This window comes from Mizuhopecten yessoensis, unplaced genomic scaffold (genome assembly GCF_002113885.1).
Source record: "Mizuhopecten yessoensis strain PY_sf001 unplaced genomic scaffold, ASM211388v2 scaffold10891, whole genome shotgun sequence".
Lineage (NCBI taxonomy): Eukaryota > Metazoa > Mollusca > Bivalvia > Pectinida > Pectinidae > Mizuhopecten > Mizuhopecten yessoensis.
The window spans coordinates 510,454-535,342 of NW_018408773.1; the positions used below are offsets into that span (position 1 = coordinate 510,454).

At 35.7% G+C, this 24,889-nt stretch overlaps 2 protein-coding genes across 3 annotated transcripts in view; one reads left to right on the forward strand and one right to left on the reverse strand.

Annotated features, from left to right (window-relative positions):
• Positions 1-9,732, reverse strand: part of LOC110463347 (dynein heavy chain domain-containing protein 1-like) — an 83,145-nt gene extending 73,413 nt beyond the window's left edge. For both annotated transcript variants that reach the window (XM_021517860.1, XM_021517859.1), the window contains exons 1-17: positions 9,639-9,732; positions 7,961-8,150; positions 7,393-7,482; positions 7,064-7,151; positions 6,475-6,576; positions 5,487-5,645; positions 5,201-5,291; positions 4,846-4,922; positions 4,218-4,322; positions 3,892-4,041; positions 3,296-3,465; positions 2,984-3,094; positions 2,542-2,589; positions 2,248-2,331; positions 1,734-1,823; positions 1,084-1,164; positions 512-675 (exon numbers count right to left, since the gene is read on the reverse strand). In XM_021517860.1, the coding sequence (XP_021373535.1) occupies positions 512-675; positions 1,084-1,164; positions 1,734-1,823; positions 2,248-2,331; positions 2,542-2,589; positions 2,984-3,094; positions 3,296-3,465; positions 3,892-4,041; positions 4,218-4,322; positions 4,846-4,922; positions 5,201-5,291; positions 5,487-5,645; positions 6,475-6,576; positions 7,064-7,151; positions 7,393-7,482; positions 7,961-8,112 (1,762 nt within the window). In that variant the 5' untranslated portion in view covers positions 8,113-8,150; positions 9,639-9,732. The remainder of the gene's footprint in view (positions 1-511; positions 676-1,083; positions 1,165-1,733; positions 1,824-2,247; positions 2,332-2,541; positions 2,590-2,983; positions 3,095-3,295; positions 3,466-3,891; positions 4,042-4,217; positions 4,323-4,845; positions 4,923-5,200; positions 5,292-5,486; positions 5,646-6,474; positions 6,577-7,063; positions 7,152-7,392; positions 7,483-7,960; positions 8,151-9,638) is intronic.
• A 4,340-nt stretch (positions 9,733-14,072) lies between these two features.
• Positions 14,073-24,582, forward strand: LOC110463363 (protein disulfide-isomerase A4-like). Its single transcript, XM_021517889.1, has 11 exons — positions 14,073-14,249; positions 15,170-15,275; positions 15,583-15,705; positions 16,074-16,156; positions 16,471-16,609; positions 17,842-18,047; positions 18,454-18,609; positions 19,211-19,359; positions 20,251-20,410; positions 21,410-21,646; positions 22,332-24,582. The coding sequence occupies exons 1-11, from the start codon at positions 14,153-14,155 to the stop codon at positions 22,745-22,747; spliced, it is 1,872 nt and encodes a 623-aa protein (XP_021373564.1). The 5' UTR covers positions 14,073-14,152; the 3' UTR covers positions 22,748-24,582.
• The last annotated feature ends 307 nt before the right edge of the window (positions 24,583-24,889 follow it).

The following is a 24,889-nucleotide window of genomic DNA, read 5'->3' on the forward strand; positions in this document are numbered from 1 at the left end:
TACTGTATAGATAATTCAGTGCGACTGTATAACACTCTTGCAAAGGTTGTGTTTTGGCAGCCTTAAAAGAATGTGCCAGATTTAAACTCCAAAATCTTGTCCTTCTGAGAGTAAGTAAGAATTGTTGTGTGAAATTGGAAACCCCACACATTTGTTCCTGAAGCAAAACTGTCAAGCTTTGACCCTGATAAATGAAAGTACTAAAGAACATCACACTTTATATGTCTAGCCTCAATAAGGTACCCTATGATTGTACATGTAGTCAGTTTTATATATGAAAGCAGAAATTAAAATGACCCTCAGGTAATTAAACTACAATTTTTTTCAATACTAGTAAGTGTTATGCTGAAAAAAAGTTTTAATCTTATATCAAGTTTCTAATCAGTGTGGAAATTGTCAAGTCTATAAACTTGTTTCCCCATTCCGTAACTAATACATCATAATAAAACTGTTTTAAGCGAATTGAATAAAAAATAATCTAACATCAGTCATTTATTGATGTTATAGTTACCTTGTTTGGTGAGGATGAGGTTGGCTTTAAAGAATCCCTCCCTGGGCGCCTCGTCGCCGATCTTGAGGACCGAATCCACAAAGGAGATCACCTGGTTCTTACAGATATAAAACATGTGTTCCACGATCACCTGGTCCACAAGCTTCACAAAGTTACCCAGGCGCCTACAACATAACAACCAGGTTATACTCTTGTCTGATGGGCAGGTGGTTGGTTTGGGTAACAACCCCTGTTGACATACTAAGTTCTGTACTCTGTCAATGTCTGAACTTTTCATATTTTCATCTCAGTGCTTTCGTTTCTAACAACCTGTTCTTGAGAATTTCGATTACGCTCAAATGACAACAGTATAAAACAAATGTATGAATTATAAATCTAAGTATAGCATTATATAAAAATCACCTTGAAAATCTGACACCAGAACTCTGATGTTGTTTTTAAGTTCTTTATTACCAGACCCTTAATTACGGAAATGCTATTAATTGGTGTGCAGATTATGATTGCTAGTTCAATTTGGTATGCTTATGATATTTTGACAATGCCAGGTGAGGATAAACAAGATGAATACCAACCCTGTCTCACTCCGTGCTTTACGCAGGTTTTCTGCCCTGTTCTCCTTTTTCACTCTCTGCATGTGGAGCGAGTCCTTTGAGCTAAAATTAACCAACAAAAAATTAATTGTATTTTCCTCCCAACCATACAATGCTTAGAATTTAATGTTTTTAGTTGAGGGTACTTGGCTGTATAGACAGGTTACTCCTGTTATACCCAATGTCATAAAAGGGGATTAATGATACAGTCCACTCTGTTGAAACTGGACTCTGTTCGTTAAGGATTTTTTGTCTATGTCACCCTGGTAAAACACTAGCTGCTTAATTCCTACTGACTCAGCTAGGGAGAATTTTTATTTAGCTCATGCGGTAGAGCCTAAGACTAGTAAACAATAGGTCCTGTGACCTCTGTTACATCTAAACCAACCAAAGAATGTGTAACAAGTGGAATATCTGTAATCTTGAACTCTACGATGCAGCAAAATGATGTGGTCCCACTTGTGTATAGTTTACAAATTTATAGAAAACGCTTTAGCATGTCTTTCACAATTTCCATCCTTCTTTTCGTCATCAATATCTCACCTTTTGTGATTGGATGTCTTTCCAACTGTAGTTAACAGTGACATGTGCAGGTAAGATACCACAACAAAACAATTACTTATATTACTTACAACACCGTCTTTTTCTTCACCTGGTCCTCACAGTATTTCAGTTTTTTGAAGGATTCCTCAGCCGTCACGTCCATCACCATCTTACAGTACCTACACAGGTGAACGTGATGGTTAATAGACTCTACCAGGACAAGTTTAGGGCTTTATAAGAAAGAATGTAACTGCTGTTTGGCACAAGATTTAAATTAATGTATAGCTATTTGGACATGAACGTATTAAACAGATATAGGAATAAAACATACTAAAAGGATGTTAAATTTGCCTAATGACAATTTTGTGAGGCACTAAATAATTGACATTCCAATATTGCATTACATTGTGATAACCATCACCTGTACTTATCATCGGTGTGTTAGAGGTGATTATCAACACAATGTGATAACTCTTGACACAAGATCAAACTGCTCATCATCTTTAGTAAGGATATCTTAGCACAAGACACTTGTTTTTTGTCTGTAATTGACAGACAAGCTAAACATTTTATTGACTCTGTAGGTGTATTGGTATTCATTACCTGAAGAATTTCTCCAGGAACTTTTCTGCTTGTATATTCTTGTAGTTGACATAATTCTCAAAATCAGACAGCTGATATGTTTTGCTGGAAAACAAACAAGAAAAACATTTAGATCAAGGGAAATGAAATGCCCATATTTTTTTCAATAAAAAAGAAATATGGCTCAATAGGAAATTAATTTCAAAGTATTATGTGTCTGGAAGTTGCCAAGAATCGAGATACTGCAGTTCTGTTTTACAGATAAACAAGGTTTTCTATAGTGCTGGAGAGTTAGAACTGGTACTAGTTACTTACTCAACATCAAATGGCAGGAATTTCACAGTAATCAGCTCCTTCAGTAGTCTACAAGACAAAACAAATCCACTCAAATTATCAATGACAAAATTCTTAAGTTTCCATCTTGATATGTGTATGTGTGAAGATTCATGAATTCGAAAAACGTGAAATATGTATAAAATAAAACATTGTCAGTAATCAACAAGATTAAGACAAGTTAATATGTTAATTGTTTTCTTCTGATGCGAGGATCCAGTTACTGAGCTAATTATAATGACATGCTACCTGGTTACTGACACTTAAGTCTAATAACCTATTGATATTTTAAATGAAAATAAAACAGATGTACCTGATACTAAAATCTGTTTCCTGTTGGTACTCTTTTATAAAAAAAGACTATCTGTACTCATCTGATATTGTTTTTATTGCTGTTTGATTTGGAAAAAAAATGTAATGGTACCTGGAGACCTGTAGTAAGGCAGCACCAAATGCTGGTACAGCAGGTAACAGGTTAGCGGTGAGGTTGTCCTGTCGTCTCAGGAAGTCCAGGTATCTTTTGTTGTATCGCCACCTGTACAGGTTGCAGATCAGTATTCAGTAATGTCAGTAACTTCTAATAATATTTCCAATCTGTCCTCTCTACACTTTCAGTATGATAATTTAAAAGGGTTTCAATGACATTGTTTTCTTGTTTTACTTTTTACAAGGATACATTTGCTATAATTGTTGCAATATGATCGATATTCAAATACAGATGTCATGCTAGACTTACTTGCAGAACATTTTCCTGATGAGGAACTGTTTGAAGAAAGGGATGGATGACACAGCTGACCACAGTACAGCCTCTCGCTGCCACTCAGCCAAACTGAGGCTCTCGCTCGGCTGGTCTTGATAAACATGTAGGACACCGAATGTGGAGAACACATAGTGTTCAGGGTTAGCCTGTAATATCACCAGACAACTTGTGAACATTGTCTCCAGGAAATTATTGCTCTTATAGTCAATAGTCAATTCATGAAACAAGAATCAATCCAGGCTCTCAAAGTCAACATAGAAAAACAAGGTCTCACGAAAACGACTTCAGTACTTGGAGTAGCTCTAAGTACTTAGTACTATACTCAATGAAAAATACTTCTGAATGTAAATTTAATACAAACTGCTTCCTTATTAATCATGAGTATCTGTGATTCAAAATATTATTTAGCAACAGGTGCTAGACTACTAGATTCCATGGTTCCATGAAGCAATTTTGCTATTATATTTTTACATTGTAAATGCCTTGGCATTGAAACACAAAAGAGTTGATCTCCATCAACTGAGAACACAAAACTCAGTGTTACCGGTCATGTCTAAAGTGCTACCACTAACCTTGTTCTTTGGAGCAGAGCGCAGGTCGTAGGGGCGGTAGTGACGATTCTCCACCTTGTTGAAGTAAATGGACTGTATTTTGCCAATATGGTGGAGTTTGGCAAAGTATTCTACAGCTTCCCTGCCCGTCATATCTATCACCTTCTCCTCCTAATCAACAACAGACGTACACTTACTCTACAGATTTTGTGGGTTTTACACTAATTTTTATCAATTATATGGATAGAAACCAACACATTGCTGCCACAGGTAAATACAATGTTTATACAGTATCAACATATTCCTATACACAAGAGTCTTAGCAGAGATAATACATGTCTTAATACCTGTATACGGGGCGTCTTGCTGTCCTTCTGACTGCCCGACAGCGAGGAGACAGAACTGCGAGTAGTTGGTCTGTTTGCAGCAGAAGCATGCACTTCATTCTTCATCTGTAACACAGCAAACACAAATATATTTTCTCTTCTTTTCAAACTTATAATCCCTGATAACAGTTATACTAATGTTCAATATCATTTAAATGAAGATATCCACTTTTACATAATACAACATCTTTAATTAATATTTCCAACAATAATTATATTTAAAACTTCATTAAAAAACATCAACTCCTTACACATTAAACAAGAGATCTATAGGGCCTGTACAATTCACATAGAAACTTGAACAGGAGTTGGTAGAAATGTGGGTCAAACTAACTTACTTATAGCCCTCTACCCCAAATAGCTACAGACTAAATACCATAAATATGAGGTGGGAGAGAACTGGCTGTTTCACCAGAATTATTCACAACATCCTTTGTAAGTTTTGTGAGACTCCTGCCCAGATCATGAGTTTGTATGTATGTATAATGACTGACACTACAGTTTGGTGGCACTTTCATGTTGCAATATCTGGCATCAGCTACTTTTTTAAACATAAGCAGATATATGACTTGTTTATTTTGGACAATACCTCATCTGGCGGGTCAAGGAAATCTGTGGCAAGTGCCGTGGTGACTGTCCCAAAATGGTGGCTCCATATAGACTCTCCTGTAAAATAAGCAATATTACTTAAACAAACTCTATAATGTACACAACAGTCATTACTGGTTAGCTTGAAATACTGTTCTGATTTCACTAGTAGTCTCTATTATTCTTCTTCTGTATCGATTGACAAAGAGTGTATATGATAATGTTTAGCAACTTTCGTCAACAACCATCCGAAATTGATAATTTCAAAATGACCAGTAGGATGAACTATGAGTCTCAAAAATTGTTTCAGTTAGGGTTTATCTATCTAAAACTGTTAAAAGACATAGTTAACTTACTTGCAGCCATTTCCATTGCTACTCCAGCAATAGAGCTCCTCAGATCACCAATGGTCAAAGGTTTTGTAAGCAATATGGGTTCATCTTCTCTCTGAAACACATGTATCATCAAATATCACAACAGTAATCAATGTCACTTGTTAAATGGCTGTTTTGGGAACAGTCAAAATTTATTGTCCATTAAACAGTTTACTTTTTCACCTTTTAAGAGGAAAAGTTTAAAACATAAAGACCATGTTTTATTGACAGTATACAGTCATATGTCTTCATATTCAGCCTGACTTACCGGCAGTACAGGATTGTACGGGTTTGTGTTGTCTGGTAGTAACATGGCCTGGCGAGGTGTGTGGGCAGACTTTTTAGGTGACACAGCGCTCAGCTTAACCACGGACACACCGTAGTTGTTGGCCGGTCTGGATCCATAATGGTTCACTTTACTCACCTCCTGATTATAGAAACATAACTTTAAAACGGAGGAAAAGCAAAAGGATTGTCAACAGGTGTAAAGGGTCTGTCACACCATAACGTTCTGGTCAGCGTTCTATGACGTTTGAGGAAACGTTGGTAATCGTCCGTGGTCGCTGGTATAGCGCCAGAAGAGAGTGTGTGAATGCTGGTGAACGCTGGTGATCGTCGGAACGTTAAACTTTAAACGCTGGAGAACGTTCACGTGTTCGGCTGTTGTTAGGCAGTCGTTACCCTAGAGTTACTTGGTTGTTATTAATCTTCATAATCTTTGCTTTGCAGTGAACGACTCAACATGCTAGTCTGTCGTTAGTCAGACGTTAGTCACACGCTCAACAACCTTGTTGACTATCTACGCGCCAGTGACACGTCAGCACACACTAATAGCTTTCAGGGGTGTCTTACTTGGTCGCTGGTACACGCTCCTTATGCGTAAGTCACACGCCAATAATGCACTAATCACACGCCAGATGTGTCCACCTCACCCTAGACCTCTCGAAAATTGAACGATTAAACATTTTTAGAACGTTCAGAGAACGCTGACCAGAACGTTATGGTGTGATGGGCCCTTAAGTAAGGACATGCTGTTTTCTATTTCACAAACAATTGAAATATTCCCTTTTATCTGGTAAAACAGCAGACAATAAACACATTGTAACAGAGACATGCTATGTAATTAGTAAAACAATAAATCAACAAAATCAAATGTCCTTGTAACAGAACATAATAGTCATAGTGTGGTGTTTTCTTTTGTTTCATGCAAAGTAAAATCCCTTGAAACCAAGTATCATCTGTAATAATGTCAGTACCTTTGGGAAGACTTTGGTGAGAGACTCAGAGATCTGTAGATCAAACAGCCTCTCTTTGTGTAGGGCCACGTGTTGTAACACTCGCTCTATGTAGTGAACAATCTGAAAAGGACAAAAATTTGTTACATTTACTAAACAGATGTCAATGTTAGTTAATACGTTGATAATTTATGCATTTCACAATAACTTTTACTAAAACATTCAGTGGATAAAATGTCAGAGTTAGTTTTTTTCTGATTTGTATACTACTTGTAACTGATACAGAGAGAAGTCAAAAGCTATTGGTGGATTCTGTATCTTCTCATTTAATACTAAAAATTCAGCATCCTGTCATTAGTAAATTTAGTATCCTCTTATATTTTAGTGATGCATATATTAGTTTTCTGAATTTTATTATAAGTTTGTATTTTTATTCATTTTTAAATAACATTTGTTACTTATAAATGGGTGGAAAGTGATTTTTTGTCATGATAATAAATTTGGAGATTGTTGTGATAAAAAGAAATCCTCAGAACTGTGCGTGAATAAAAAAGTAACCCGTTATATTTATAAGGGTGTTTAAGGGAGCCTTGTTATATGTAGGATTTACCTCTGGTTTGATTTCTGGATAATCTAAGGACTCCTTCAGAGGCTCCAGTAAACACAACACCTCATGGAGGAATACCCAGGCAGACCGGCTGTAATCAGTAAAGTATACGTATTCAACAAGAAACAAGAAATTATAACTCTACAAGAATAACAACACAATCTTTCTTGTTCAGTCAGATATTTATCATTCACATACCTGACAAAATTCAAACTACAACAGTACATTTTTTACCTCAGAAACATAAAATTTAGGTTGCTACTTGTGTAACACTGCATTGTACAGTGTTTTGGAATGTCAGACTGGAATGTTTTATGACACACTCGACCAACCTGTCCTGTTGGAGTGCTGTGATGAGGACAGCGATCAGTTCTTTCTTCAGTATCCTTACATCTTCCTCAAGTTGATCTCCACTTTTTAACCTATGAAGAACGAGAACATTTCATTGTGTTTAACATTACTTCAACAAACATTAACAGGTGACACTTGTACATGTATATATAATAACACAGCATCCATGCACTTATACTCACATATTCATTCAGTGATGAATTTAGCATAGTACAATCACACATGGGTCAAATGTCTATAATTCATAGCACATTAATCAGGGACACAAGCTAGGCTGAAAAACATTGTTTAGGACAGATTTTTGAAAGTTCTTTGTAAAAACAAGTTATATAAATAATTTTTGCTTGCCTAGATGGAAGCATGCAGAGTGTGAGAAAACTAGACTATTCAGGTCAGGCAAATAACCTATAACACCTTTCCACGTTTGATCAGGGAATCAAACCTTAGCCGTTTAGAATTAGGGAACATGACTAAGGTCCATCGCTTTGACTTGTTTGTATGTGGGATGCTTATGCCAGTATGGGGAGAAAAAGGTAGACTTTATCTTACCTTTGACGAACCTCCTGTGCCCACTGTGCTGCTCTGTGACGAGGAGAGGGGGCTGGGGAGGTCTGGGAGGGTGCCACCAGACTGGTCTGTCCATCCCGCAGTAGTGGCAGACTGGACGTCTGGTCTAGAGACTGTTCCAGCTTGGCAGCCATAGTCAGCACTTATCACCGGTCAGCAGACATCTTGCTACCTATTAGACATATATAGGGACTCATGATATAGTTATGTAACAGGTTGTACTCAATGCACTAGGTCAGCATGTTTACTTGCAATGGCACGAGTATTTCCAATAACTCAAGCCACCCTGGGTGTCATATACACACGCACCCATAACCTTCCCACCTCACTCTGCACTGTGCTGCCGTCGGAGCAGGACGGACCTTTCCAGGCCTATGGTAAGTCATTATAATTATAGTAGAAATGTGTAAATGTACATTAGCACAGTCCAATATAATATAATATAATACTGTATCTGTATAATAACGTCGAAGCTTATGAAGCGAAATTAAATAGTGTAGATATCTATCATCTATGATGTTAGTTTCGTACTTAGTTCGACTCATATATTTTATTACTGATATATAGTATTTTATGTTTATCTACTGGACAAGTAATAAACACCAATGAACTCAAATCTTGTGCTCGTTATAATTGAGAGGAGCGAGTGACTTTACAATCAAAGTGGGGGAGCCATATGTCACCCTGGTATAATACTATAGCTGTTTCCTGCCGTCTGGGCTAGAGAGAATTTCTCTTTAGCTCATTCGGTAGAGCGTAAGACTAGTAAACCAGAGGTCCCGGATTGGAGTCCTAGCGGAGGCATTAAAAAATAAAGACCTTTGTTACATTGGCGCCCATGTTGGGACCCGGTTGATATTGACAAATATACTCAGCGGTACTTTTACAGATATATATAACAAACGTGCATTATGCTTTCATCCAATGCATGTAGGTACTGGAGCACTGGCAAATCTGGCTATAGCTAAATTTGGGTATCAAATATGACTATACGTATATACTAATATAGGGCGAATGTAAACAAACATGCCAGTACTGGTCGTATTTATCTCATGCACATCGATTGTAGTGTTATATATTATATTATATATGTATAGTCATTTTGACTATATAGCCCAATCTAGCTAGATTCGCCGGTGCTCCAGTGGCAGTACCTGGTATTGAAAAGCCTATTTATTACAATAGGTACATTCATACAAGGTTTTTGAGTTGAGTTTGGTGTAGTTTTTAACCTTTTAAATGCAACCTCCTCCCTCAAGTCCTTGTGGATCTTTCATCCATCAAATGATACACGGATAGACAGAAAATCAACAAACCATGCTTTTAAAAATAACATACCAATGTTTTCACAAAGGTAAACACCCCATTGAATTTGTTCAATATTTTGTTGTCATGTTGTTTAAACATAACATCACTAGCCACTATATCCCTACTGAATTCGGCACATGTCAATGACATCGTATATGTGTATATAAAGTCATAATCATTTCAATACGTGTGTGTTTCTGGTCATCACCCCAGACTGTCAGAATCAGCAGGTGCGCATCAGAAGACCTTTGGCTTTACGATGTATAAACTTACGACCTTTTGTTTTATATAAAACCATATCACGGTAAATTACATAATCTATTTACTTCAGATAATGGTATGCTATACTCACATTTGAAACGGCGACTCTATGGATATTTAAAATGCACTTTTAGCGCACTAATCGATACGCTGAGTTCTAAAAGTTTGTTGTTGCCAGGTCGCCATTTTCGAATCCTGCTAGGGCCGAGGTGAATATTTTGTACGGCTCATAAAATTAATAAAAAAATATATAAATGTAAATGGATGTATCAGTATACCTGAGCAGAGTTAATGTGAACAAATTTATTCTCTATATTGTTCAAGTGTTTTTTTTATAATATCACTTGGTTTTCCGCGTACGTATGACGTCATAACAGCGGCTCATAGTAATCAACGCAACACCATCGCGCCTCTCACATTGACGGACACCCTTTTCGGGAGACAACTTTCGCGTACAATAGCTTTGCTGTATTGATATAAAAGGTTGGAATAAATGTTAAAAATTCATGTTTCGCTTTAAACTAGATACAGAAAATGGTAGATTTACGGGTCTAATTTAATTAGCTCACTGAGGATTTCTAGGATCAGCCTATTTTCACGGTTTGATTTGAAACTAAAAAACTCCCAAGTTTAAGTAAAATTCAAATCTAGAAATAGGCCAAGTTGATAGCTTTATTTATTTTATTTTATTTTAAATTCGGACTTTATTTTTTCATGTTTAAGAGTTTATACTTACCGTCTTGGTCTAAATATTTAGCCTCTATTGCAAATCACGATATATCGATTTAAACGATCACGATTTAATCGATTTAAACGATCACGATTTTATCGATTTAAACGATTTAAACGCATACAAACACATTTCTGCAACAAAGGACACCTACAAATATTCATTCTTTCCACACACAATAACACAATGGAATCTCCTTCCCATAGCAGCAGTACAATGCACAACACTAGATGACTTAAAGGCACACTTACCCTATGCAGTCCTAGAAGCCCTCATCACACGCTAAAATATACGCCAACTTTTATCTTTTATCTATACATTGCACAAAAAATCACAAAAAACCCCAACTTATCACTGTAAATAACCCCCCTTTTCACGCCTCTGTGTTAGTACCCCCGATGGCATAAACATCACAACTGATGGAGCCCATGTACCATAAGAAGAAGGAGAATCAGCCTCTATCTTGATACAAAGTTTAGAGGATTTGAAAAAAAATGGTAAGAACGTCTGCTTTTTTTCTTCTATTTCTTATTTTATTCTCGACCGATAACCTCTCGAACTCGATATCTTATCTAAACATGAATCTGCTAATTATAGACCAATAGTATTACTTAGCACAATTGGTAAAGTTTTTGAACTATTGATTGTAAAATATTTAAACAACTATTTGTAAGATAATTCATTTATATATAAATTCCAATCTGGATTTCAACCTCGTCACTCTACTGTTCATCAAATGATAGAAATTTATCACACTGTATGCGAAATTTTAGAAAAAAGATATCCTACCTGTTTAGTTTTTTGTGATATATCTAAAGCATTCGATCGTGTGTGGCACAAGGGACTGAAAGTGAAACTAGCTAGTACTGGTATATCGGGAAAGTTATTAGCCTGGTTAAGTAATTATGTAATGTAATAGACGACAGCAAGTTTTATTGGTAATGATAAGTCTTCTATTAAAGCTATTAATGCTGGAGTACCTAAAGGCTCAGTACTAGGCCCTTTATTTTATATTTTATATATCAATGATATATCTGATAATCTTGAAAGCTTAACTAAATTATTTGCTGACGATACATCTGTATTTTGTTCTGATGCATCTCCCCAGATTATCGAAACTAAGATAAATAATGATTTGGCAAAAATTCAAAATTTGGCTGAAAGAGATATGGCGGGTTTCTATGCCTATTTCCTCAAAGCTATCTTACGCTAGTGCGCGCATCCAACCGTGTACTGCTATGACGTGTCCTCAGGTAATATCGGAATCCCGTGTCTAAGAATAGATTATTGTAAACAGACCACATATTTGGTATTTCGGCATTATTTGTTGGTGTTTAAGCACTTTATATAATTACTATTGCCAGTTGGAGGGTAAAACAATTCATAAATTTCATCAAAAACAGTGTCTTACCTACAAAGCGTAGCTGTACTGTACACGTGTACAGGGATGTGTTGACATGCTTCGATATAAGTATGTCGCACTAAATAGTAAAGAAATTATTACTAACAAAACTGATAATCAATAGGTATGTTATCAAAATGTAAACAAAATCTTCCATCGATTTAATTAAAACCATCATTGCCTTATTAAGGAAAATGATCACATGCCTAAATATTTAAAAAAAAATTTTTTTAACTGAATGAGGATTCGAACCTGCATCGTTTATTTTCTAGTCGCAAGTAAACTGCGTTACACATTGGCAATTTCAAGCTTATTTAACCCGAGAAACACCGGTCGCAGTTTAGAGAAACTTGATCACCCCTGTTTTTCATTATTTTGAGCACTTTCCCAAAGGAGTACCACTTTTCCGTAATACGATTTGTTTTTGCATATTACATCACGGTCACAAAAAGTGTATTCAAAAGTTGGTCCTCGGATAGGAAAGTGTTGAAAGTATCATTTTAACTCCGGGAAACCCCATCACTTTCATAGATATAGTGTATATGGCTATATTTGCAGTATCATATTAGCAATACCTAATTTCTCAGCAGTTTAAAAATTCATATTCAATTGGTTTTGTGTCTTTTGTATGCATTTTTGCTACACGAAATGTTTTACTCCTTAATTTTTTCCCCCGTTTTCATAAATGCCGACTTAGGGAAATACGGGCAGTTTTCCGCCATACCTCTTTGGCTGGTTAAATTCAACCCTGCAAAAACGAAAGCTTTACTGTTTCTAACTTTGAACTTGAGTATGTTCGATTTAAAATTTAATAACGTTAGTGTTGATTTTGTTGACAATCATAGGCACATTGGAGTAATTTTGGGTGCAAATTGTAAATGGAGTACCCATATTGAAAATATTTGTATAAAGGTATCGAAACAGTGAAGCGTTTTACGTAAATTGAAATTTATTTTGAGTAGAAGAACTTTTAGTAAAATTTATAGATCGTACATTCTTCCTCTATTAGAATACTGTTGTGAGGTATGGGATGGGTGCACTGTCGGTGACGCAAACAAATTAGAAAAACTTCAGCTTGAGGCTGTAAGGATTATCACCGGGTTATCATCTTACTCAAGTAGAGAATCATTGTATTTTGAAACTATCTTACCTCTTTACTTCCTCCTACAGTTTCAGAAAACACACACTATAACCTCCGTATTGCTGAAAGTTACTGTATACGTAATACATAACTTCAATTAACATTTGTCTTTTTTCCCTCCCACAATCCGACTCTGGAACCAGTTAGACCTTAATATAAGACACAGCGTTTCATATACAGCTTTTAAAGATAGTCATCGCAGGCTAAATACATTAGAAGGCTATATATTATCTCCTTGGTGATCGAAAAAGTAATATTTTACACACCAGATTGAGAAATAACTCTAGTACCTTAAACAATCACTTATTTCATGCTAATTTAATAGATTCTCAGCACTGTCAGTGTGGACATCCTATCGAAGATACAAATTACTTCTTTTTTTACTTGTAATAACTATGCGGATCAGATAATTAAACTCTACCGCGAATTGAATGATTTCATTCCACTTAACTTGCAGCTACTACTATACGGTAATAGTGAATTGTCATATCAAGAAAACATCCTAATAGCCAAACAGACGCAGCAATTTATTCTAGATACTAACAATGTTTACCAACAATGTTTACCAACTAATCTCTCTCTCTCTCTTGTGCCCAACTCCCATTGTATATAATAAAATATGTTTAAAAAAATAAAAGACAAAAGTGAACATCTTTATGCGGAATGTAATTGCATTTTAAATACATAACTGTGACCACGGAGATAGATAGCAATCTAGTTCCGTGCTTTGATATCTTCTGCAAAATGTTTTTTTCATAATTATTGAGAAATTATTGTCGTTAACATAAGAGGAAAGGGGACGTCCTTGTCGAATTCCACGTATAATTTCATCATGCACGCCACCGCCTTCATTTTATTATCTCTTTCATATCTACTATAAATATATGATGTTCCTATTGCTTTCAAATGATATTGTACATTTTGAGTAATTAAACGTTTCTTGTAAGGAAAACAAACGCTATTTTCTATATTGGATCATCTATATTGAGTGGGCGGGGCATCTAACAATTTTTCGACGTGTCGGAAGTATTTTTGCGGGAGCTTCAAAACTTGTCACAGTTTGATTGGCTACTGATTTCCTGTCATGTATTCATACACAGAGCTACCAAGTAAATAAATAAAATGGGTGTATACCGCGCGAATGTAAATATTTAGTAGAATGTTGGCTAATGATAATAGACAGAATTAATTGAAAATACCATTTAGCTGTAAACAGACAACATAATGAATGGATATGAGAACTACATTATTGCGGATACTTTTCCGGTTTTCAGTCGGCAAAGTTGTTCGGCCCATGTTTACTACTGAATCGTGTGCTAGTGGAGACCGAAGATGGAAATCAAAAGATATCTCGTTCTGCTCATCGTTGCATCGTTGTTATTTGCTACAAGAGCAGAAGACGACGACGAGGATGAGGATGAGGACGAAGGTATATTTTCAAAAGATTGTCACATTCTGACGATACATGTAATTTGATTCGTTCCATTAGAACCCCCCCCCCCCCCCCCCATTGACTTCAGTTACCGGGACTCGGGAGCTAGGCTCCTGTCGTTGACAATATGATGAGGCAATGTTAGTTTAATAATACGAAACATGAGCGAAGCATCGAAATAGTGATTAGTGATTTTGTTATAAATAAAAATGGAATCGGCATAGATAATAATACGCATGTTGTTTATTTGCCTATGTCACCAAATTGCAAAACATTTTTGTTCACATTTTGTGACATTATTTTCAGTGCTGATTATAAACCCGAGTTTTATCTGACCCTGACACCAGACTAAGACGTTTTGACAGATAGAGAGAAAACTCGAGCTTATATTAGAATTCTCACAAAGATCTCAGATTAAATGTGTACAGTGTCATTTGTCTGGAGTGGTTTACCATCCAATCACCATGCAGAATGAGAAATAAGAAATGCTAGAGTACTTTATATTAACATACATGTGAAACAATGAATGGCCAAATGTGTATTTCGACTCCATATCAAAAGGTCTGTATGTGAATCCATTGAAAAAGTAGCAGTGATATTGTTACATGACCCCCACCCTAGGATCTATAAATATTTTTTTTTTTTTTTTTATAATGACATATATGTATATATCAGTCTTTTTTGGAAAAAATGAGTCCAAAATAATTCTCTTTTTTTTTCAATTTTGTTGATCATGATGGATCACAGAATTAGATTGAAAATGTTGTTAAGAAAATGTGTTGACAGATGAAAGTAAAAGTTTAAAATAAGTAACGACACTTTCCTATATATATAAATATCATTATGCATAGCTGGAGTTTAATGCCACGTACAAAAGGACTAATCTCATTGGTTGACTTTATATTGATTGTTCACAGATGTTGAGAATGGAGGAGGAAATAGTGTTCTGGTGTTAACAACTGAAAACTTTGATGACACTATAGCAGCCCATGATACTGTTTTGGTGGAGTTTTACGCTCCTTGGTAAATATCTAAGCATAACCACATTACTCTGAACATGTATGGATGTAAACACAATATCATTAAGTACACATTTGACCCATTCAAACATACATTCCTTTTTAATTTGTAAAAGTTTTTCATGCATATGAATCACATAATAGCAATTAAATGATGTCACATCAACTTTTCATATGATGTTATAAATACTTGTGATAGACAACTAACAGTTTTTGTTGTTGTTTTAATATCAAATTATCTAAAACTGAACAATGCTCATAAAAAAATCAATTACTATGTGTTGTTAAACTGTATTGCATGGCTATTGTAGGTGTGGCCATTGTAAACAATTGGAGCCTGAATATGCGGCTGCTGCCGAACAACTGTCTCAACATACACCGCCAGTTGTACTAGCCAAAGTTGATGCCACACAGGAATCCGAGCTTGGGGAGAGGTATTTCGCATAAATCTTATGAAATTATTTAGTTGAAATTATCTGGCTGGATAAATGCAAAAGGGTTCAGAAATATGTCGTAACAGGTGTTGATTGGTTTATTTTGTTTCTGAGGATGTGACAGTTACTATTGTATTTAAAATTTTCAATTAAAGTTTTAGATTTAAGTTTTGGAATGTCCCACTTTATAAGATATATGATCGTCAATTCTGTATGTTAATTATGTAAATTTAAGTTTTGGAATGTCCCACTTTAGATATTTGACTGTCAGTTATGTATTTTAAATATCATATGTAAATTAAAGTTTTGGAATGTGCCAATCTGGATATTTATGAATTTTAAGTAATTGTTGTACATTAACTTTGTAGATTTGATGTTTCCGGATATCCCACTCTTAAGTTTTTCAAAGGAGGAGTTGTCAATGAATATGAGGGGCCAAGAGAAAAAGAAGGTAAGTTTGTCATATGATAAAGCCTGTGTGCTTATTTTACTGTTTCTGGAACAGAGTTCCATCATATGTATCCAGAAAGCGAAATTCACTTGAAGGTCATTCAAAAGAACTATTTAAAAGACTACAATCATTTCTTTACGAAAGTTTATTTACATTTAAACATTTTTTTTCTATTTAATTAATTTTTGGTTTATGAAATTATTTTCCATGGGGAAATTGGACCTAAATAAAACCAACTGCCTGTGTGTGAGGTAATGTACCTGTGACCGTATTATATACCTTGTGTGTGACTATATATATCTTGTGTGTTGTAGGTATAGTGAAATACATGAAGGAGAGGGCTTCACCAGACTGGAAGCCGCCTGCAGAAGCTGTAGTGACTGTTACCACGGATACATTCCAGGAATTTATCGACAGCGCTGACCTTGTATTGCTGGAGTTCTATGCTCCATGGTAAGGGATCACTTTGTCACTAAATCCACATCTAACCATTCCAAGGTCTTACCAACTATATCATTATTAACTTATTTAACCCTGGACACACATTTGATCTCTTTCAGATCAAAGGTTGGAATAGTTCATTATGAAGTTTCAGGGGTGAATGAATTAAGCTCTGTGACTCAGCTGTCATTACATAGAATATTTCTTTTCAGTAATATTCTACTGTTTGTATCTAGTCATGAGAACTTATTGGTGGGCTACTCCATAGTGAGGATCACTGTTACCTTTTGTGTAATTAACTCCCCAGCATCATCCTCAGAGACTTAGCAAAGAAGTTATTTGTGTTTTCATGTCTATTGAGTCATTAGAATACAGTAAAATAGACAACAGTAAGAAAACATGATTGAATCCGAAAGATTTGTATATTGAATAGCATTAGGGGAAACAATATAGAATGTATCTATCTTTCTGGGACATCTTTTGTCTGTTCTCCACTTAATTTAGTTTCTGAGATTTTGAGAGTGTGACTGAAAGACAACCAAGTTTCACAATTCTTAACTCATTTGATAGACTTTTGCATATTTATAATACTCAGCAACCAAAATCAAAACTTCTATATCAGTCATATTGTATATGGAAAAACAATGCCTACTGTAAAAGCATAAAGGAAAACTTTTTATTTGTATTCACAACATGGGCTAAGAATTTAAGTTTTGACAAGAATCTTGCTTTTAGGAACTGAAAGAAATGTAATTGAGTGGAAGGAGCGACAACTCTGGGTAGAACTAAGTTTTACACTAAATTCCTTTCTATGACTGTTTTGGTTATAAATCTGTCAATTTATTCTGATTACTAAGGTCACATAGAAGGTATTGTGTAAGTTGGGAGGGTTGATCAGTTGTCGATCGTCGGCAGACTGTAATCTCAGTCTTGTGGCAAGTTACTTGATGTCTCATAGATGAAGTTGTCAAACAAAATCAATACAACATACCTGGGTATTTGACTCTGTAAAACAGGATTTGTTTCTTATGTTTCAAACTTGGAGGTTTTCACAGATACTTAGGAGCAGAAAATTTTCTCTTGAATCTTTAAAGTTTTTACTGTAACATGTTTGGTATATTAAGATAAGAGGTATGAAGATTTTTTGGCATTTTATTCGTACTGAAAACACCTGAGAAATCGAAAGTAAAATAGGTGTTTTTAAAATGCTATTTCATGTTGTGTGTGTTTTAATTTGTTTACAGGTGTGGACATTGCAAAAAGCTGGCTCCAGACTACGAGAAGGCAGCCAAGCGACTGGCAGACATAGATGAGCCTATCTTTCTAGGAAAAGTGGATGCTACAGAAGAAAAAGAGCTAGCTTCACGATTCGATGTGACAGGCTACCCAACCTTGAAAATGTTCAGGAACGGACGAGACTCAGATTACAATGGGGAAAGAGATGTGTCAGGTAAGATACACAGTCTAAAGACGTAGAAATTAATTGAAGTCAATTAAATTAATTTAGTTAAAATTAAATCAAATTGAAATTAAATGATCAGGGCTAGACAATAAGGGTAATTTAATAGTCTGAGACTTGTGAAATCTCCAGCTGGACTAGTGGTTCTAAAGACTGCTGGCCCGATTGACCAGTCCAAATTTGCACATTGACTAGTAAAAATTGGAAGCTGCCACACCGATAGACCAGTGGTATTAAAATTAATTTCTAGCCCTGATGATTAAATTTTTGATAAACTGGAACAGACTAGATTAGTTTTGAGTTTAACTTAAATGAAGCTTGCAACTGAAACGAGGCTTGCATTCAATTTGAATTAAAAATTTATCAAAGTGTCAGCCCTGTTTTGCTATATTTGCAGGAATCATCAATTACATGATGAAGCAGCAGGGTGAGGCGTCAAAGCTCAAACACACAAAAAAAGAGGTGAAACACTACATGCTGGAGGACCAGGTCACCATCATGGGATTCTTTGACAACATGTTTGATCCACTTCTCCGTGTCTACATGGACGCAGGTACTCGGGAAACAATATTACATAAGAAACACATTTCTTAGACTGATTGATTAAAGGTGGTCATGTCCAAGTCAATATATCTGTATGTTGACTTGTTGCTACTTTTATAGAAACAGCAGGTCAATTTTGCTCTATGATTACACATCAACTGTAAGATCGCTATTTTGTCTGCAAAATACAGTATACTTTCTCTGAATAATTTTCTTACTATCTAACTTGTTTAGTGACGAAAAACTGGATCATTTCATATTTGATATATCAATGATCATGATTTTCATTTTATTGAATATGTGGTTATATGGACCTGAAAAGTTATATTGACCTCAACTTGGTCTTGGTCAATATCTCTTTCTCACAGATTTGTGTTACCACATATTCATCTGAACACAATCCAGAATTGAAACTGTCTCATCTGTCATAAATAAATATTGGAGTAGAAGTTGCATCACCTTGAATATATGTACTTACTTGTTAAGTACATTTAGTTACGCTACAGGTTTAGCTACTTGATATTAGTACTAATACTATATTGTAAGCTGTGTGATACATTGTAACTGTACTTCGGTCATAAATCAAAGCTGAAATGTAACTTTCTGAACAGCTAATGACCTGCGAGAGGACTTCACTTTTGGACATTCTGTTTCCAAGGATGTGGGAAACAGCTACAAGGTCAATCCTAAGTCTGTGGTGGTGTTTACTCCGGAGAAATTCTACACCAAGTATGAACCCAAGTGGCACATCTTCAACATGGTGAGACATCCTGTACTGAAGCTTTATACAATACATACTACCTTTAGCTGTGCACTGATGCTATGTTGAGAACCTCTATATTTATGCAGGTAAATCAGGGACTCTTTAGTCAAAAACATCAAAACTTGAGAATGCAAGAAATACAGTTGAGAATTGGTTATTTTCGATAAGATACAACTTAAGTAGGTTAATTTGTAATAGGTGGAGGGAAAGTTTTCAGGAAACCTATAATTTTCCCAGGTAAACAAGCTAGTTTAAGGTGAATTTCTTATAAAGAATTGAGGAATATTATTTTATTAATGTTGGACTGTATTGGCAGGAAGACAAATCTACATAATCAACTCCACAGTATGTCAGCGTATCAGTGTTTGACAGTAAAGTTGTGCTCCCTAGTATGTCGTATGTCGGTGTAATAATGTTGGTCTGTATCGACAGACTGACAGTTTACATATACGTAGGGGTGAATGAGTTAATGTTGGTCTGTATCGACAGACTGACAGTTTAGATATATGTAGGGGTGAATGAGTTAATGTTGGTCTGTATCGACAGACTGACAGTTTAGATATATGTAGGGGTGAATGAGTTAATGTTGGTCTGTATCGACAGACTGACAGTTTAGATATATGTAGGGGTGAATGAGTTAATGTTGGTCTGTATCGACAGACTGACAGTTTAGATATATGTAGGGGTGAATGAGTTAATGTTGGTCTGTATCGACAGACTGACAGTTTAGATATATGTAGGGGTGAATGAGTTAATGTTGGTCTGTATCGACAGACTGACAGTTTAGATATATGTAGGGGTGAATGAGTTAATGTTGGTCTGTATCGACAGACTGACAGTTTAGATATATGTAGGGGTGAATGAGTTAATGTTGGTCTGTATTGGCAGGTTGATGGTACTACTCCAGAGGACGTACAGAAATTTATCCAGGAACACCAACATCCGCTGGTCGGACAGTACACGGCTGAACGCGAGAAACACTTCAAGAATAGACGCCCACTCTGTCTGGTGTTCTATGCTGTAGACTGGAGCTTCGACCACAGAGAAGGTATATGTGTATTAATGGTGAATGAACTATGTTAATATACACTAATTATATATATATGTTGTGTCAACTCAGCATAAAGAATTGATTGAGATATGTTGCCTGAAGATTGCAGGATGAAGAGCTCTCAAGTTGTTAAATATATGACCTTGACCTTTTAGAATAATGACATTTCTAAGTCCCCAGGCCCAATGAGCTATGAAGAATTTTCAAATAGATCTCTATATGATGTTGGCTTTCATTCCTGGTCTAAAGTAATTAAATATTTTATTATGATTCAATTAAATTTCTCAATGATCCAGGAGACATGGATGACAGTGTCTGTATGTGGCTGGGGTGAATAACAAATGATTTGTTCTAATGAATGACTGTGACACACACTTTCATGGTAACATGAATCATGTGTTAAAACATCACAGATCTTATCTAGAATGACTAAATCTGAAAATGTATTAGTGGACCGCTGGATCATGAAGCAATCTTAGACCTAAGTTTTTGCTTAGCCAATCATGTATGGTTTAACTTTTCATAACTCAATTTGTGATTGGTTAAGTAAAAACTTGAGACGGTTTTGAGATGATCTTTGAGCCTGGTGTTTTATCAACATTGTCAAAAGTCACAGGTCAAAGATGTTGAAAACTAAATGTCTTTTCAAGCATTCTGAATCAGCATTAATATATTTTGCAAATACCATTTAATACCAGGTGTTTAATACATAGTTCACTGATTTTCATTTCGTCACCAGTTCAGTCTGTTTATGTCAATGTTTTCCCTTTGTCCTTGATTATATCTACATAGCTAAGTATTGATATAGTTATTCAACATGTTTGTCAAGATGGATGTGACATAGAGGTCCAGTGACATTTGGTCCCTGACTAAGGGCTAAGCCCGAAAGCTTGGAAAAGAGTGACTTACAAGTTCATTAATAAGTATTGATATGTTATGGTTACTCATGTTGATACCATAAAGTTGTTGATGCCATGTTTACCTGTGTTACCATAGCTACTCAGCTGTGGCGGAATCGTGTAGCTGGTGTTGCTGCATCCAACAAAGAGATCTTGTTTGCGGTGGCAGACGAAGATGACAACAAGCGACTTATTTCTGAGTTCCGTCTGGAAGATTCTGGGGAAGAACTAAACATTGGTTGCTATGACAGCAAGAATCGTCGGTACAAGTTGGACGACATGGATGAGTGGGATGATGATGACGTGGAGGAGTTCCTCGGCAAGTTCCGCACAGGTGAGTAGTGACCACGGGATTGTAGGTTTGACCTTCAGATGACTGTAGTTGTTGCAGGAAGACAGAAAGAATCATCATGAACAAACAAAACACATGACTGCTGGCTTGTTGGTGTGACTGACCACAAGCTAGTGTATTTGACCACAGGTCAGTAGGTACAACTGATCACTGTTTAGCGGGTACATCTGAACAGGGCTTAGTGTCAACTTTGAGTCCAAAATACAACAGAAGAGCAGGTTAATTTAAAAGATCAGGTTTATTAAATAATGCCTCAAAACAGAAATGTGGGTTGGGTGTTTTGGTCTAAATATAGATATGGGAAATAACCTAAACATGTTTTGGTAGTTACTCAAGCATTTAAACCTGAAGTGAATCTATAATGATCATTGTTTATGGTTCACGCTTTAGTGAAATTCATGATAGATCATACATCAGAATGTTGACATCTATCTTTTTTGCTCGATTGTTTTGAATGTTTTGAAAAAGCTGTATTATATATCTTGACATGCAGATAAGAATATCAATATTTAGCAGCAGAAATCTGCCTTGGTTGTAATTCCTGACAAGCTGGCCTTAAATCTGTAGGAGAATCTGTTCAACTCTCAGCTGCTGTTTAAGAAAATTTAAGATAAGACAGAGATCCTGCCAGTTATAAGTTATCTAAGTAAATGTTTTGAATTTACAGGAAAATTGCCGCAGATAATCAAATCACAGAAAGTGCCAAAGAAACAGTCGGGTCCAGTGGTGACGGTGGTAGGAAACTCCTTTAAGGATATCGTAATGGACCCAACCAAGGATGTCCTCATCGAACTGTACGCCCCCTGGTGTGGACACTGTAAGTCACTCACACCCAAGTACAACGAGCTTGCTAAGCGTTTCAAGAATGAGAAGAATCTTGTGATTGCCAAAATGGATGCAACAGCAAACGAGGCTCCAGAGGCGTACCGTGTTGGAGGTTTCCCTACGATCTACTGGGCCCCTGCCAACAACAAGGAAAACCCTATTCAATATGATCGCCAACGTGAGACCGACGACTTCGAAAAGTTCATCAAAGAAAAAGCAACAGTTTCATTTGGGAAAGGACTGAAAGAGGAACTTTAATATCATATACCTAAGACTAAATTCTAACTCGGGAGTAGAATGCTTTTGATATACTTTTGGAGAAAAAAAGCCCAAGATTTACTGAAATGAATTTCAGATTTTTTTTGTAAAGAAAATAGCGTTATAATGCAACATCATTTAGACTTATCCGACTTTCCTTTTATCCTTCTTAATTGCTTTATTAAGAGAAATTTTACATAGTAAAAGACTAATGTATGGTATTATTTGATTAAACAATATATTTATAATAAATATATTTCTATTAGATTGAGACTGCAGCTTAGGTGTGGGGAGACTTATCTGGATATTTTGTAGATTTTTTAAGATACACATTTATTTAAACTTTCTGTAAAAGATGATTTATAAAAGTTGTATTTACATGACATATTCTTGGTGCAGGTCTACTGTGAACATGTTGATTCCTTGTCATAGAAAGGTTTTATGTGAGCATGGGAAAACGTCTGAAAATACAAATTGTCAAAGTGGATGTAAGTATTAAAGGGTGGAATCAAAAAAGGTTACTGGCCCAATGGTCCAGTTGAAGTAAAAATGCACAGGTCCTGTTTGAGCACCAAAGGAGGGTCTGGGGAAATATTTTCAAATTTGCTGATGTTTTAGAAAATTTACAAAACATTTACTGGCCCGGAGGGATAGCTTGTTGAAAAACCTACTGGTCCACCCAGAAAACCATGGGCCAGTGGACCAGTAGTTAATTCCACCCCTGTGTATATTTCTTATCTGTGTCTGCGTTTGGTGAACATTGTGGGTATTAGGCCTCCATTTTCTTTTGTTTGTAGAAGGCATCTATTTTTCCTCAGAGTGTGTGTGTAATTTGTGTTGATAGGAGGCGCCAATGTTTTGTGTGCGTGTGTGTGTAATTTGGGTGAAGATACATGTCTGTGTGGTTGTAAATGGGAAGGTATGTCAGTGTCCTTGAAGTATTTTACATTGTTGGTCAAAAGTTGACATGATGATCGTGTATGGTCACACATTGTTTTAACTGATTGCTGTGAGTGCTAAAGGAAGCCTTTTATGTATGAATTGTGCAGCATTAGAAAGTTATAGAGATATTAAGTGGATACAATCCTTCATGGATCAGGGTTTCTTAATCTCACTAATATTATGTTTCATTCTTTGAAAATATATTAAATGTATTACAATAAGAGCCGATTCCAAGACATGTTGTGAATGAACTTTTTCCTGATAATGTGGCTCATCTCTTTTTTTGGAAACAGAATTTTAACGAAACTGTTGCTGTAAGCTACATATCAGATCATGATTTATTTTTTAACATGTTTCTGTTATATCATTATCGTCATCGAATCAAGACAATTTATATGGAAAAGTTCAGCATATATTCCCATAGGACTGGTTTAATGTGTCAATACAGTTTGTTTGTATGACCAAGTGTCGGCTACAGTCCTTTCCTTTGCTTTAAATATCTGGTTTGTGCAGTATTATTTTCTTTGGTTGGTACTTCAGAATACATTTCTGTCATGACAGTATTTACAGAATTTCATTCTTCATACCATGAGTATAGAGAAAATAAATTTGCTGTAAAAAAAAGTCCCTTTAGACATTACTAGGTTTTGATGCAGACTACTGTACACTCTACTGAAATATGCTATAATATGTAGTGAATGTATTCCTACATACAGGTGGTCACATCCTGTAGTGGTTTACAAGGAACCAAGCTCGATGACGATGAAAATTTTATGAGATTTTGTTGCGATTTAATTTTGTTGACCTTTTTTTCTGAATTGCAAGGAATTTTGATCCTGTGTAAAAGAGGTACATTGTACTATGCAAGAGAGGAATAAACGAGTTTCTAAGAATCAGGGTTTTGAGTTCTTTATTTTTATCAACACAGTTACATGACTTTCACATATTGGTAAAACATAACCTTTTTAAACTGATTGTCAGTATAAGTTTTCAAACCAGTTGTTAATATGAGTTCATTAGAAATCTGAATCAGGAGGTATAATTTATATCAAAGGCCATCTTTTAATTTTTGGAATTCAAAAAATGGCCATGATTGTCTGACACAATAATGGTCGTCTTTTAACTAAATTTGACTGGAAGCATCCCTAGGTGGTGGGGATTCAAAATTGTACAAATGGTGGTGGCTGACCCCACAGGGAG